The sequence below is a fragment of the Paroedura picta genome, chromosome 3 (assembly GCF_049243985.1).
Source record: "Paroedura picta isolate Pp20150507F chromosome 3, Ppicta_v3.0, whole genome shotgun sequence".
NCBI lineage: Eukaryota > Metazoa > Chordata > Lepidosauria > Squamata > Gekkonidae > Paroedura > Paroedura picta.
Genome location: NC_135371.1, coordinates 109,216,001 through 109,232,784, shown reverse-complemented (window position 1 = coordinate 109,232,784; position 16,784 = coordinate 109,216,001). Strand labels below are relative to the sequence as shown.

The window sequence follows — 16,784 nt, the reverse complement described above, 5'->3', positions numbered from 1 at the left end:
CCAACAGGTCTATGGTTGAGGCCAGTGCAGGGATTGGCCCCCTAAGGAAGACACCCCACCATACTCTGTTCCATCAGTGGTGGTCAACAGATGTTCCCCTCTCGCCCTGCTGGGAGGAGTTGTCCTGTGGTGTGAGTGGGTTTGTTTTATCGCCATGTGTGTATATATTTGTTAATGTTAATCTCTAATTTGTTTTAATGGGAGTTTTATTGTATTACAGCGTTTTATTCTGTAACCCACCACAACCTGGCATGCCGAGAGTTGTGGTGAACAAAGATGATGATGATGATGATGATGATTGACAACGGCAACGACATTGACGTTGTGGGTGGAAATGTATCCAAAGCCAGTATCCAAAAGTGAGCAGCCATGCTCTTGTTTCAAGCTTATGTTGTCCAAGTTCTGCTATAAGAATCCTATTTAATACACAACTGGGAACCTCTAATAATTGCCTAATGAAGGAAAATTGTAGATTTTCCAATTAATTGGTAAAAGCTTCAATCCACACTGGGATTCTAGAAAGGAACTCAGGGATTAATTTAGTTTTAAATACTTTAAATACTGCTAGCAAGCTTTTATCCCCCTTCTGATGGAAGAATTTGGCCAATACACCCATTTTTTCCATTTGCAGTTCTTATAACTTCCCTTCTCTGTCTTGCCCATCTGTTATTGTAAGATATATTTATGCCTAAGTATTTAAAATTATTCACTTGCTCAATCTGATTTCATTTCATCTGCCAAAAATATTTTTCTCTTGTCTTCACAAAGACCATTATTTTGTTTTTTAATAATTTATTCCAAGTTGATGTTCAGTACAATAGTCACTAAATTCTTTAAAATAACAAATTAATCCTACCCTTGTTCTTCAGAGGATAACAGTGTCATCTGCATAGGGTAATAATGGGTTGGTCTTTTATTTATTTGGGGAGGTGCCTACTAAGGAAGAGATTGAACAGATGTGGAGCAAGAACACATCCCTGTTTCACTCCAATATCAAAGGGGGATTTTAGATGTTAGATTCTCTTCAATAGTGTTTTAACTTGGCATGTGTTCTCACCATGTAATTGTTTTAAAAGATACTGAAGACGTTGATCAGTTCACAGATTTACTAATTTGTACCAGAGCCTCTCTCTTGGAATAATGTCAAATGCCATCTTTAAATCCATGAATGTGGCAAATAATTTGCCCCTCTTAGGTATTATACATTTCTTAATAAGAAAGGATAACACCATATAGTGGTCTAATGTTAAACACCGCTTCCTAAAACCAGCTTGTTCAGGCCCTATGATGTTATTTTCTACAGTCCATTTTATACGTTTAGTAGCAAATATTTGGCATAGAGTTCGCCTACAATAAAAAGTATACTGATTGGGCAGCAATTTGTTGATAGGTTAATATTGCTTTTTTAATAAACTGGGGTAAAGATGAAATTCAGCCAGGATTCTGAAATCTGCCCTGAGTCATTGATCCATGAAAATAAATTTGCAAGCAGTTTAGCCCACCAGTCCACGTGATGGATAAATAGTTCTGGGGAAAATTCATCTTGGCCTGGTGCTTTACCAGGCATCAGAGTTTTAATCAGCTCATAATCTCAAATGGCTTCACCTCTGACCATTCCAAATTAGATCTCAGGGGTGCCAGAACAGACTTTTTGTCACTTGATCCTGAGGTTGTAAACCACTTTGGAAAATGGTCTACCCATTTGGGGGCCTCGATTGAATGTGCTGGATTATTATTGTTGCTCAGGGCTTTGTAAACTGTTTTCCAGAATATTCGGCTATTAGATGATTTAAGTGCCTTATTTAGTGCCTCCCAATTTTTAAAATAAAAAGTTGGCTTGTTTTGTGAAACCAGGGCAGAGTATTCAGATTTTATTCTATCATAAAAGCCCTGGTTGTCCTGTAACCCTGTTTTGATAGTAAGCTTAAAGGTTTGTCTCAGTGCCTTCTTTTTATTTAGGCATTCATCATAAAATCAAGTGGTAGCTTTAGTTATTTTCTTTGGGGCTGTTGCTCCTGGCTATATTATACACATGACATACAATCAATATAAATAACCAAAATAAATAGTATGCAGTCTTATTAGGTACACCCCAGCTACCTCACACCATCACAGAGAATTCCAGAGTTCAATCCCTGGCTGACCGCCCATGGCAAATTGTGATGCTGTGGTATCCTATGTGACACTACAAATATCTTTAGGGTTGTGTTTTAGCCTATTCCACTCAGAAGAAAAGTATAGCAAGCTACCCTGAGCTGGTCATAAATGGATGCAGCCCATAATATTGCCCAAAGCAGCAGTCAGGGAACGAATCACAGAATTCAGATTTAAATATGTAGAAGCCCATGCAGCTTTACATTTGCAGTGAATTTGCAGCTGACTCATGACTATCTTAAATTACTTCTGACTTGGAGCAAAGAGTGTTAAAACATTTGGGGAAGTAGAGAAGTAGCCTGCCCTAGAGTTCAGTTAAACAGTTGCCACCCTATAGTAACTTGGCAGTAAATGTGTGCTTATAAATACAAGTAAGGGGTGAGCCTTCCCTAGAAGGAATGGAATTACCTCCAGACAGGATTGAAAGAAAACAGATTCAAGGGAATAATAGCGACAATATAAAATGCAGAAGACCTCAGGAGGTTTTGTTCAAAGGCCTCCAAGGAGTTAAGAGTTGTTAACTGGCTATTCTTGCAGTAGAGATGTATTTCAGCTTGAAATAACCAACGGCATGCATTGGTTACAGTGGATAGGACAGAAATTCTTCCACAGTTACTGAACCACCACAATATTGTTAGATGGTTTTCGACTTTGTAATATCACCAGCTAGCATTGTTTTTATGTTACCATTTAATTTAGTGGTACTCTTTATTCTTAAAAGTACATTGGTCTAGATCTCATGTGAATGCTTCACTGATCAAAATAATTTCCATAAAGGGTACTGGAAACCTCAAGCACAGCATAAAGAGGGAGTGGAGATCTTCAGTAGCAGAGAAAAAACAACCTTCTTGCTCCCAGTTGAAATTTCTACTTGATCCAACCCATGTACACTCTGTAGGAATGCTGACATTTCATGGTTATACACCTAACATGTGTTTTAAAAAGTATTTTATTACTTAAGAATAAATTTCTGGAAATTCTCATATGCAGTACAGATGACACAATCCTCAAATGAGTTTAGTACCAATTCCATTTCACATCACTCCCCATGAGGAAAAGTTCTATCCTGATAAGGCATGAAAGTTTGCCTCCCAATGAAATTTAAGTACTGGAATATTGTTAGCAAAAAGAATAATAAATTTGTCCATGTACTGCAATGGTAGAACTGGGACTGTCCATCTTTTTATTCAGTATAATGATATGAAACCCAGAGATTAAACTGCAATCTCTGTGATTTGGCTTTAAATTCTCAAAGGAAATGCAATGTTATCTTGCCATTCCTTAAGTCACTTATCAAAATATATAAGTTTGTCCTTTGAGGCTGAACTCACAATTTAAAACAGAAAACACATTTTTAAACAGTTACTGACATACCCTCATAGATGTACAATATTGCTTCCTTTCCCACATGTGCATCTAGTTAGAAATCAGAGTGGCTATCGAGCTGCTGAGAAAACACATGAATTATCATCAAAGGCTATTTACATAGTCTTCTTTGTTAATAGCATCCCTTCATCATATATATAAAAGGCTAAAGTCTAGGCCTATTGTAGGTTTTTCTGACAGAAATTTTTGTAAACATACTTCAAGTAAATTAGATTGCAGACAATTGAGGGCCAGAACCCAACAGCAACCTTAAAAAGGGAAGAAGGGAATAATAGTCCCTTTAATAGGGATAATCCCTTAAATAGGGATGCAGCCAGACCTCTGACACCAGTCTCTAAGGCTCCACCCCTACTGACCAGCTCCCTGCAGGCCACCATGGTCAGACTGCCACCAGGGTCAGGCCCTTCCCTGCCAACCATGCAGCCCGCTGATCCTTTTCCTTGTGTGCCGTGCCACTCCCCCCCACCCTGCCAAGGCTGATAATGGTGGCTGGTTGTTAATTCAGTGCTGGGGCTTCAGAAATCAAAGAGATATCCTGTGATCACAGCATGACCAATCAACATTTTCAATCAAGGAAACTCTTTTACGTAGCTTTAAGCCACACCATTTATTTCACTTTTTCCATCAGAATAATAAATCCTTTGCAATGTACAATCATAGGACTGCTTTAACTCACATTGCTTTGCCAATAGCTCTGGAGTCCAAAACAGCCACAGCTGCGAAATAAAATGTCACATTCCAAGACATAAACAGACCTCAAATTAAATAGAGATAGGAAGAAACATCTCAGCAAATAGATTTGTTCCAATGGAAATCTTTAAAAGGTAAACATTAAGTGGAAAGCTTTAATGCCGGCTAACCTTTTCATATTTTGCCTTTTACATGTATACTCTGGGTAGATCTCCCCACAAATGAAATGAGCTCTATCAACTGCCATGTGGCACACAGTTAGGGAAATACCTGGATACTCTGGGGGTAGAGCTAGGACTGGGTGGAATTTGGTGCAGGGAGGAACCTCAGTGGAGTATAATGCTATGGAGTCCATCCTCCAAAGAAGCAATTTTCTCCAGGGGAATTGATCTCTGTTCCCTGGAGCTGAGCTACAATTCCAGGGGATCCTGATATCCCACCTGGAGGGTGGCAACCTAACAACCTAAAGTATTAACTGCATGATATCATTCTATGCTGGTAAAAACCTGTCAGTCAGCCATTTTGATAGGAAGGGAAAAACAGGAATATAACATTGTGCAGTTGTCTTCCCAAACAGCATGTGTTTATACAAAAAGCCTTCCTGATGCAGCTTGTTTCAAGCATGTATCAGCAATTTATTGTTCAAGTCATCTTCAGCATAATGTTCCCTGTTATCTAGCTGATCTGACCAAGAATTCTGAGTCCTCAAAACCGACTCTTGAAAGCAGTTGAGTTTTATCAATAAGTACTTCTATCGCTTCTCGGCCTTTTGGCTAAGATCAAGTGTAATAAGTACTTTTCTCATGGCTATGGGGAAAATATGTGCCTGATGGAGGAAGGATGCATTTTCAGTACCTATATATACATTTAATTTTTCTGTTTATAAAATGTATACCATGCCTTTCTGCCCTCATCAGGGCGACAGGACTAGGAATTATGCAAGAACACTATGGGTGGCCTTAAAATGACATACAGTCTAAAAGTTCTGAATTCCATCAGCCTACAGTTCCTAGAGCAAGCAATGGCTAATACTAAAAATAGTTTTGTAAGCAGCTTTGATGGGTTCTAGGGGAGCAAAAGAAAAGAAAAGGAGCATTATTTTAGACTGCTCCAATATATAGTCAGAACAGATAACAGTAAATGCTGTTCTTCTCTTTTTGTACAATAATAGGGCCACAATAACATCTGTAATAACCAGGTAACAGAATCTTTAAAAAAATCCTAAAGACTGAGGCCCATTTTGGCAATTAACCATGGGATGGAAGTCAGCAGAATTGCCAGTGAAAAATTCTAGGCTTGTACCCATGAAGGCACATTTTGCCCTATGCTCATCTGTACATTCCAAACTGATTCCCAGGATAGCTCATTGACCAATAGCTGAAGCTAGTATCTGAATCTCAATAGCGGGACACTCTGCGAACTTAAGAAGCAAAGTCAGACAACATATGGTATTCATTTCACTCCCTCCTTCCTGCCTCCCACATCCCAGGATCACAACACCCCACCCACTGGGAATAAGATTGGCCCCTGTTGTTTTATCATCAGGAAATGCTTAGCACTAAGAATTATTGAATGGGAAAAAATCCCCACCACCCAGAGTCACTAGGCTTAAAAAAATACATTATAGCGATTAGATGAGTTTATACAGAGAAACAAATGATCAGCTAGCCTTAAGTCCACCTCAATTCTTCTATTTTTGCCTGCTCAGATCTCCACTTTCAGTGTTTTTATGACTTGCAAATTTTGTATAAATTGACTCAGCCTCACACCAGTATAAACACAATCAAGAAGCACACCAAGGAAGATCAAGAGTGAATTAAGAGAAAGTGCATGTCTTAATGCAAACACATGCAAATTACTTCTGAAACCAAAGTTGTTTTACTAACGAATTTCTGAGTTGGTCCATGTTCCTTCAAGTCTCACACTGACTCAGTCACAAGTGCAAGCCAGCAATGCACATAGATATTTACCATAACTCAAGAACAAACAAGGTATGTGTGTGTGATTGGCATGCAAATTTAAGTTGTGTGTGCATGTAAAAGGAGTAGAGCTTATCCATGTAATATACAGGGGAAAGTGTCAGGTAACAAGAAATACAGACGCTAACAAAAAGGAAGACTTTTTTTTTACTGTGCAGCTTTCTATTTTTTTAATAGGAGCTGCATGAATTCTGTGGGACTTACCTCTTCTCTGAAGGTGGTTGTGATCTCAGCTGTTATCTAAAATTTCACAATGCCAGAGCTGTGTTTTCCCAGCATTTTAATCCTCATTTCATATATTTTACTAAAAGCACACACCTTCTTACACAGAAAGCAATTTCCATATAGTGAGAAGGTAAGAGAGGACTCTCACTGTCTACCTTTAAGAGCAATAACCAAGCAAGTCAACTATAAGAACACCAACAAAATACAGAAAAGACTACCATCTAGCAATAACTTGCAGAGAATACAATGATTTTTAAAAAGTGCTTACATCAGTCACTCAGAATTTTGTGTTTGGTTAAAGACCAAACACTCCACATCTAAGATAAGGAAAAACAACAGTACAATCCCACCCCATTACATAAACCAACATTGGGGAGGAACAATAGATTACATGTGGTTCCATAATCTTCCCCTGCATCCATCTTCTTTTTCTTTCACACTGTGTAATTGCAGGAGCTATTATTTCAGTAAAGAATGTACATGGGAGAGACCAGGCATATTGTTTAACTCTTTCACTTTACTCCAATCCCCCTCCCCCTCAATGTCTTAATACCTACAAGAGAGAACTTACCTTTGAGCTCCCTTAAAAGTTTACACTTTGCAAGCCCTTCTCTCAAACTGCCTCTTCCTTTCTTCATAACTCCACTGGGACATTATGTGAAATACGCCTGCTCCTCTACTTTGGCACCTGGTCTTTTAACAAGGTTCACCTGTCTCTGCACCAGCCTCTATGACCAAATCACACCACCATTACTCAGCTACATATTCAGCTATAGACTCAGCATTAAATAATCCCTTCAGAATAAACTGAAGGCCAGTCCAAACCAAGTGTCACACTATATTCTAGACACAAAATGAACAAAACAGAAATAAGGAGTGTGTCCTAGCACAAAACCCACTCTGTCAATTGCTCAGCTACTTACCATTTGATCAATGCTGTATCTACCATAATTTACTTCAGGAGGGCTCACATCTAAGTAAATGTGGATACAACCTCACTCTTAAGAAATTTACTCTTGATAATAGTTTTAATGTTGAAGCCATAGGCCATAACAACCATAAGAACAAACATTTTAAATATTAACACTCAACAACTCATACAAAGTATAAAAATGACAATTTCTGCAAGGAAAATGGTGGCCCATAGAAGAAAGTGTGCAAAAAACTCCTATGTGGACTCTTTGTTGGTAGTGTAAATGTTTTCATAATAATATTTCAAAGGAAAATCAAAGTTTTTAATGCTAATTCCCAATGTTCTGCAAGTACCCAGAGAAAAGAGAGTAGATTCTCTAGATTGTGATAAAACACCATCCTTTCTTCTGTGAACCTCTGAATAGGTGTTTCTACAAATACATATATATATTTCTCATTCTTTCATATATAGGCACGCTGTGTATGGTGGGATATTGCAGTTTTGTTTTTTCACTTACTTTCAATATGTGCATTTTTGCGATGAGAAGGAATTCAACTTCTTGGAAACCTTGTTTGAAGTAATAGTATGCTAACAATAACAATATTTTTTAAATGTCAGAATCCAAGGAAGTTGCATTATAAGCATTCAGTTATTATATTTTTGAATGTCACCTTACTAAATCTTGAGGATACATTTTCCTATTCATAGTCTACTTGTCTCTCTGAATTCTGTATAGTATGTCATTTTACCTGTATTTGTTTATGTTTTGCCTGATTTGCTGTGACTTTGTAAAAAAAAAAAACCTGCCATATGCTTTGATGGAGTTATATGAATGGATAAATACTTAAAAGGTACCTGCCATACATTCTGAAAGCAACAGATGGGAAGAAAGTATCCAGTTTCATAGACAATACTTCTGTTTTGAGTTACCTATCTCCTATTACCTAAATAGTTACCTATTTCGCATCTTCGGGCGCCCTGAAGGGGAAAAGAGTCTGAGCAATGTCAGGCCATCCGTTTAACTGACGCCTAGCTCAGCCACGCCCCCTGTTGCTATGCCAACACACACACACACACACACACACGCTGCCCAGAGAATGCCCGGGCTGGGAGTTCTCTCCCACCAGCGAGGTCACTGCTGGCATTCCTCCTCTGCAGCGGCAATGGCCCCCTTTAGATCAGTCCAGGGGTCTTTTTATAGTGGCTACAAGGGGGGGGGGAAGGTATGAAACTTGCAGGAGAGGAAATCTCATCTCCCCCCCCCTCCCCCACTGATGAGTCAGCAAGTCCTTGGTTCTTGGTGGCAATAAATGCATTGTCTGTGCATGTGCAGACAACACTTCTTAATTTTTTAAAGAATTTTTGGGGAAATTTAAACATTTCAGATTTTTCTGCAAACTTGCATGCGCAGCGGCTTCGCGCATGCACACATGTACAGCAGGTCCACACAGCTGCATTTGCAGCCACGCATGGCACAAATGTGCACACTTGGCCATGCCGTGCACGCACGTTGCGCATGCACGGCCCTGCTTCCCTCTCCCCCCCGCCCGCAAAACAAAGTTTGCCAGGCCGCAAGCTAATCGGCCGCTTTTGCAGCCAATTTGCTTGCGGCCTGGGAAGTTTCTTACTGCGGGGGGGGGGCGGGGAGAGGGAGCTGTGGGGACCGCCAGCTTATATGACTATGTCCAACCTTCTCACAAGTTGAGCAGGCAAAAACAACCCCGTTTCTGTTTTCTGGAGGTGGGAAATGAGCCCTGGCCCTGGTTGAGGCATTATGTCCTGGGGCCCCAGAATGACCAGCAAATTCTCAAGTCGAGGAAATTTGACTTGTTTGGAATAAACTAACAAAGCTAAAAGCTTGACGATACACCCTGCCACGCATGCGTGGCTGCGCGTGCACAGCATGCATGGTCGCACGATCCCCACCACCACCGGTCCGCAGCCTTTGGAAGGTTGCGGACCACTGATATAAGCGTAAGGGGTGGGTGGGAAGGAAAGGGAAGGGCTGCACGGCTTGCCCATGTGGTGGTGGTGGCAATGTCTGCTGCCAGCCAGTGTTCTCCAAACCTGCACTTGAATACAGCACACGGGCCCCTCAACAAAGCATGTTAGCATCTCCCTCTGCAACCATTTGCCTATAGGGGCACTGGCTTTATCATTAGGACCAACCCCACTCTGCACCTGAGCTCTTGGGGGAAGAAGGCTTCCCTCCCCCCCCCATAGACTTTTCTGTCTTTTTAGGGATGTACCGGGGGGGGGGGGAAGGATCTACCAGTTTCCTGCATCATCATCATTTTAATATGACAGAAAAGTCTGGGGGGGGGGGTGAGGGACGGGAAGCCTCCCTCCAACCCCCCTGCTGGCTCCAGGCTTCCCGGGCCAACGGGAATGGAGGCCCCCCCAGGGCACTTACTTGTGTCCTGGGGAGCATCCAGGGGCAAACTGCCCACAATGCTAGCAGAGAGACCCTGGCTGGCTGGGTGGGAGTGGGCATGGCCTGACCAAGGCAAGGCCAATTAGAGGGAGGTCTTATTTTCAGGGGACGACATATACTAGCAGTGCATGAAAAAGTATTGCTAGGTCTTACTTTTGGAGTAGGTCTTATTTTTGGGGAAGCATGGTATATTAAAAGATGTATAGTGTCCAGATCATGCAAGGTGATGTTAACACTTCACACCACTCTGGTAACTTGGAGTACTATGTTCAGTTTTGGGCACCACAACTGAAGAAAGATGTGGAGAAACTGAAGCGTGTCCAGTGGAGGGCTACAAAGATGGTGAGGATGGGTTTGGAAAGGTTTATGTTGTAACAGCAAAAAGGTTCTAATGGGGTCTTATTACGGTGAAGTGCATCATTCAGGCCTCCATGATTGTGATGAGCCTGTGGCTGAGGTGATACTAAGAGGTATTGTATATGAAATTTTCCAATAGTAAAGATTTTTTTCAATAGTTTATGTATAATTGATTGTTGGTTCTTTTCCCCAGAGGAATATTTTGTAAGAAATTGAATGTATGAGCATTTGAACATTACTTCTAAAAGGTAAGAGGATCATCTTATAGTTATTGTATTAATTAGTAATATTATATAATGATTAAGCATATTTCTGCTTAGGTAACACCACTGAGTGTTTGATAATGAGCAATTTGCAACTCCGGAAACTCGTTTTGTCATTTAGTCCAATAAACAACAGACTTTTTTCAAAGACTTTATTGCACAGCAATCATTGGTTCCTTTTTCCCCCTTCCTTTCTACTTTGTTGGACTGCCAGGAATTATTTTGGGATATTATGAATTTAGGCAGATTGTGAATGGGCAGGCAGGAAGGTATATGTCAGGGGACTGCTAATTGCCTCCGTGGCATGCTAGGTGAATTTCCTCCAGGCCTGGCTGGATTCTGGAGATTTTTGGTGGAGGGAGCACTTGGGCACAAAATTGGGGTCACAGTGGGTGGGCAGGTAGTTTTAAATTCCTGCATTATGCAGAGCATATGACTAGATGATCCCGGAGGTCCCTTCCAACTCTATGATTCAGGTCATTTTCTGTCCTGACCCACATGTGGTAGAATGAGCTCTCAGAGATCAGGGCCCTGATGGAACTAGCACAGTTCCACAGGGCCTGCAAAATGGAGCTCTTTTGCCAAGCATTTCATTGAGGCCAGTGAACTGACAACATCTATTGGACCCTCCAAAAAACCCCTCCCAAATTGAATAATCTGCAGGGTTATGGTCAAAATTTTAATAGTAAGAAATTGAATATTAAATGTTCTGTGTTGTTGCTGTGATTGATGCAGTTAATAAATTAATGTTGTATATGTCTTATTGGATTTCATGTTCCTTCCTCCCTGAGCCACAAGGGGGGGCAGTATAAAAATGTAACTAATCTTTAACCGCTCCTATTAAATAAAAGGGTAAGGCCACCTGGGGAGGAGTTAGGGAGGGCCCTGTCCAGGATAAAAACTCAGAGGGCCCATCCAGGGCCAAGCAGCCAATGGGGAGGCGCGCAAAGCGCCTTCCTATTGGCCCCTCACCAGGACAGACCAAAATTCCATTCACCAAGCCCAGTCTGGCTGCCAGTCTGCTCCTGACCACCGCAGGGAGAGGTCAGTAGGGCTGCCAAGGGGGATGAGAACAGAGGCTTGGACAGGCTGCGCCAGCCCTTTTTGCCCCAAGGCATGTCCAAATGTAAATTGCCTCAGAACCCTGACAGAGCTGGCAGGAGGCTGCAGAGTGCTCCCCCTCCCCCCTTCAGGCCTGCTGCGAAGGAGCCTCTAACAGCCTCTGACTGAGGGGAGGAGGCCTTTCCAAGAGCAATCAGGGGAGTCTGAGGGCCTTCCTTTTGAGGGGGGGACTTTCCCCTTCTGCCAAAGAGTTGCCTGACAGGGAGGCCAGAGAAAAGCCCCTTCTCACTTAAAATACTGCTCTGCCCGGAGGTTAGACACAGCCAAGCCATGTGTCTTTCTTCTTTGCAACTCTCTGCAGATTTGAGGCCACTGCACAGCATTATTCTGCAGAGGAAACTGGCTCTTTTGTCTCCTGTTTCATCTGCACAACAACCCTGTGCAGTAGGCCTCGTCTTTCAATTCAACAACAACCTGTGTGGGAAGCCTTAAATGTTTCTTTTCTACCACAACCCTGTCCAAAGTAACCCTTTCTGCCTGGGGAGCTGATCTTTATACTCTGCAGGTGAGCTGTAATTCCAGGAGCTCTCCAGGCCACACCTGTAGGTTGGCTACCCCTGGGTTGGAAATATTCCTGGAGGTTTGGAGGTGGGACTTGAAAATCATACAATGCCTCAGAGTCCAGCCTTCAAATGAGCCATTTTTGCCTGCAGTTGGTAGGGAGTGGTGCAGGAGTGTCCCTCCTGGCCTATGGGTTATGGCCAATCCTTACCAGCAATTGTTTGTATTCTGGGGTGCAGACAGGCAGACCAGCATCAGTCCTGTGAGTCTGAAAAGTGCAGGAAGATCTAAATAAATATTTACAGCCTGAAACTGTAAATAGAGAACAAGTAAATGTCTGGAGACACATAGTAACTGAAATTACTTATTGGCCTGGCAAATAACCTTGTCCTGGCAAATAAAAAAACAGTATAAAAAACCTTACTAAGGTCAAGACTGCTGTGCACATAGAGTCTTCCTCTTAGGGTTGCCAGCTTCCCTGTGAGGCTCGCTACCCCACCTCCCTCATGTGGAGTCTGCTATGGGGAGAGAAAGGGAAGATGATTGGAAAATGCTTTGAGACATCTGAGGCCTGCTGGGTCACTGCGGCCCATTCCCAGTTCTCTCAGATCTCTCACAACCCCACATACCTCATAGGTTGCCTATTGTGGAGAGACGAATGGAAAAGGTGTTTGTAAACCGCTTTGAGACTCCTTTGGGTAGTAAGCAATAGGATACAAAAATCCATTCCTCTAAGGAGCAACCATGAAAGAAGCATGTGGGCATATAACATTTTACCAACAGTGAAAACATGGGAGACAGAAGGAACAGAGTAGACACCTGTGTACTGTGACTACCCCATGTGTATTAGGGCAGAGAGGCATTTCGGTGAATGTGGCCTAACTCACACAAGAAGGGAAATGACGCAGAACTGGGAGGAATTGGTTGCCATGTAATCTTCCCCTAAGAAGAGTCTCCAGTCTGATTTTCCCTTCACATATTTGAGGACATGGCTCTGGAAAGCTCATCTGTAACCACTATGCCAAAATTCCCAAAGGTCAGTCCTCTCCCACACTCAACGAACATTCCACACCACAGGTTCTTGACACCCATATCTCCACATCCATACCTTCATTTGCCACCATGCCACCACAATCTGCCACACAACACACACATTCAACCCCATGCCCTTACAGACTGGACAACTCCTCCCCTTCCTCTTCCCATTACCAAGCTCTAGCACCCGTTGTATTCTTGGATACAACGGGCTTTGCCCCTAGTAAGTATATATTTACCACAGAACTCTCGACTACTCTACAGAAAGGCCCTTAATTTGAGGCCTTGCATAGAAGGATTCTTTACATATCCTTATCCATTGGTTCCTATATATATTTGTGAAACAGCCTTGGGGGATGAACAGTCCGGCTGTGCGAGTTGGAATAGGGCCAATCAGGGTACAGCCAGCTGCATCCTAATTGGCCCTGCCCCTACAGCTCCCGCCCTCCCTGACCGAGCCCTCACCCTTTGCCTCACAGACGTGCCTGGCTGCTAGAACAGCCGGTGGGGAGGGAGCACTTCTCCCAGGCTGGGAAGCACACCTGGTGCCTCACGGAGGCGCTGAGTGTGCTTCCCACACCTGGAAAAGCATCCCGGCCGTGGGGGGGGGGGCCCTTCCAGCCGCGGAGAACCATTAGGCCTGGTAAGGGGGGGGTCCCTTTCAAAGCCCATTCTTAGGAACGGGCTTTGCTGCTAGTAATAGTTCTAAGTCTGTGAAGTTCATAGCATGGAATCTGAAGGTGAGGAAAAGCGTCACTAGATGGATTGAGTAAAATAAACCTTTGATGAGCTTTTTCTATCTGTTCATTGGTGTGAAAGGGAGAAGATTCTGTAGTGAACCTGAAATTCATTTATAGATTTTCCAGGAAAATTTTCAGACAGAGAACAAATGAATAGGTTCATACATCTTGAAATATGTGAGAGATGGAAGTGATATGCAGAAGCTGCTGCTGAAGCAAAACTATGAAGCCAAATGCAGGTAGTCATCTCTGTGTTATTTACATTAAACTTAATATTAGTTTCTGAACTGGAAACTGTGGGAAATGCAGCATGTAACTACTCATGTGCCAATAATCCATCACGCAAATCCCTCCCTAAATATCACCAGCTTCACTAGGTAGTATTTATGGAACAAGGTCCAATTCAAATTGCCTTTGTGTTCCCAGAGAAGTAAGTTAATCAAGATCTGCTATTAGAAGTGGAAACATTGGAAAACATCAGATTATCTCCAGTGATCTCTCTACTCCCTCTGCTGGTTTGCTTAGTTTACATGTTTCACCTGCTCTGTATTATTAATTTCAAGACAGCCTGTTTTTTTTTCCAAACTGAAAAAATGTTTTACAAACCTGTCACACCACGCAAAGGTAGTGCTGTTTTGATCACAGCAGTTCAAGTCAGTTTCTAAATTGGTAGGAATTCCAAAAAATTCAGTTGTTTTTCACCCCCATCTCACTGCTTTTTAGAGAAACTCAGCCTATATATTCTGCATTTGTTTTTTCCTTTGCTATCATAAAAACCTTTTGCTATTTTTCTATTCTCCCTGCCAGCCTATCACTTTGTGTTGCCCCCTTTCCTATTGTGTGCAAGAACATCCACCCAACTATCCCTTGGATCATCCTCCCCCTCCAAAGACAAATAATCTCCACTTCTACCCTTCGAAGAGCTGGTTTTTTGTAACCAGTTTACTACCAGGAGTCTCAAAGAAACCTACACTAATCTATCCTTCCTCTCCCCACAACAGACACCCTGTGAGGAAGGAGGGATTGAGAGAGCTCTGAAAACTGTGACTGGTCACCCAGCTGGGTAACAAAAGTGCCTCCAAATTCCAAATCTACTCCATCTCAATTTTCTTCACCACCATCCCCATAACTATCTTCATCATCACTAAGGATCTTGCAACCAAATCAGGACTCTTGCTGTTTCTATCTCCCTTGACTTCTATTGCTTTTGATATGATCAGACTTTTCTGCTTCCAAGACACCAAGCTCATCTGATCTTCTTTGTAACAGTTTAGAATTTGTAGAGTGTTGTTCATCTTTGTAGGCAAAGGGATCTGCCCCAGCTCTCTCCCACTAGCTCCCCCACTAACTTCTCATAGCACTACTTGCATGGTGATTGCTTCTACTCTCCATACAGACCTGCATCTCCAGTTGCCTCTCTCAAACCTGAAGTCAACACTGACCCCCCCCCCTCAAAAAAAAAAACTTAACTTCTTGAGCAATTCAGCCTGCTGGGTGGACCCTTCGCTTATCTCTGACTCTTGTAAAGCAACTGCTTAAGGAAGCAACATTGTAAAATAACCGCTTTGAACCCTACCCCTCTGGCAACACTGCAATTTACTCTTATCATTGACTATTCAAGCATATCTGTAAACCACTCTGTGGAAGTGGTAGTAATAATGCAGTATCTGTAAACCGCTCCATGGAGGCAGTAGTAATAATGCAGTAAGGGCAATGTGGAAGGAGAAAGAAGCAGGCGAGTCCAGGATAAAAACTCAAAGGGGCTAATTGAGAGCTGCTCTCAATTGGCCCCTCCAACTGTCAGTCCAGGGCCAAGGGGCCAATCGGGAGCCGTGCAGCGCACGGCTCCCGATTGGCCCATCCCAGACTCGAAGGTGTGGGGGCCGGGGGCAGAGCCTTCACCGCCGGGAAAGGAGCAGGGCCACCACGTCGAAGACATGGCAGCCCTGCTCCTTTCCCAGTGCTGAAGCGGGGACCTCAGGGGGGAGGATAGGGTATAGGCTTTACTGTGCTGAAGCTGGGCCCTCGGCGGGAGGTGGAGGGGCTGGTGCGGCGGAAGGGGCCCACCAGCTGCCAGGGCCAGCAGCGCCCAGGCTAGTGCCCATTGTATTAGAAAATACAATGGGCTTTACCTCTAGTCATTTCTATAAACCTACTGATCATGTAATGCCACTCTACTCTGTCCCTTTGATGTCTCCTATGTCCAGGTCTCTCCATCCTGATAATTCTCTAGTCTTTCTCCATACATATCCTTCATCTTTATCACCCTCAATCAAAGGTCTTCTTTCTCAAACTCATCCTTTTCTTACTCACTATAATCAATTTTGCATGGAAATTGACTGGTTGCCTAGGGACCAGCAATAGTCTCAGCCTAACCTACTAAGTCTTGTGGTAAGGATGTGAGGTATGAATTAAATAAATATCTGCCATCAGGTTTTCTCAAATCCTTCAAAATCTACCTTGTCCTTTTATGCCTTTAATAAATCCATCATTATACAAAATGAAGGCTGACTTTCTTCCATTGGTCTAGGCACTTTTGTCCTCACATTAAACATTGTTTCTGATTTTAACACCTGCATCACAGGAACAAAAAGTCTGTTCATAACCTCTACCTTTTCCTTGTTTGTATGAAATGTCTGAACACAAATACTTTGGTAAAAGTAAACCTTGCCTTCAGTGCCATGTTTACTCCACATTTCATGTATTCTTTGAAAAGCACTTTCTACCATAACAATCCTTGTGAAATTATACTAAAATTAACAGGGAGAACTGAGAACTATTCCATTGCTAATCATGGGATTAGGAAGCACTGCTAAAAGGGAGAACTCATTCAGATGAACTCTAGAACTTTGTGGCTGGCCTGCATAGTTCCCCATGTAAGCCATACAAAGGACACAGAAGGAATGTTTGAATACAAGTTCAGCTCACTTCCTGTTTGCCAGTGGCTCATTCAGCCAATTACTCTGCTGGATATTCACAGATCAG

The 16,784-nt window shown here is 42.5% G+C and overlaps 1 protein-coding gene and 1 pseudogene across 3 annotated transcripts in view; one reads left to right on the top strand and one right to left on the bottom strand.

Moving 5' to 3' along the window:
• LOC143832561 (rho GTPase-activating protein 7-like) overlaps positions 1-8,381 on the bottom strand; it is a 221,191-nt gene extending 212,810 nt beyond the window's left edge. Inside the window, exons 1-2 of one of the 3 annotated variants that reach the window (XM_077327149.1) lie at positions 8,304-8,381; positions 7,006-7,162 (exon numbers count right to left, since the gene is read on the bottom strand). In XM_077327149.1, coding sequence (XP_077183264.1) covers positions 7,006-7,072 — 67 coding nt within the window. In that variant the 5' untranslated portion in view covers positions 7,073-7,162; positions 8,304-8,381. Of the gene's footprint in view, positions 1-7,005; positions 7,163-8,303 lie in introns of those variants that run through there. The other 2 variants (XM_077327147.1, XM_077327148.1) reach the window with 2 other exon arrangements.
• Positions 4,984-5,130, top strand: LOC143834581 (U2 spliceosomal RNA; annotated as a pseudogene).
• Positions 8,382-16,784: the final 8,403 nt, after the last annotated feature.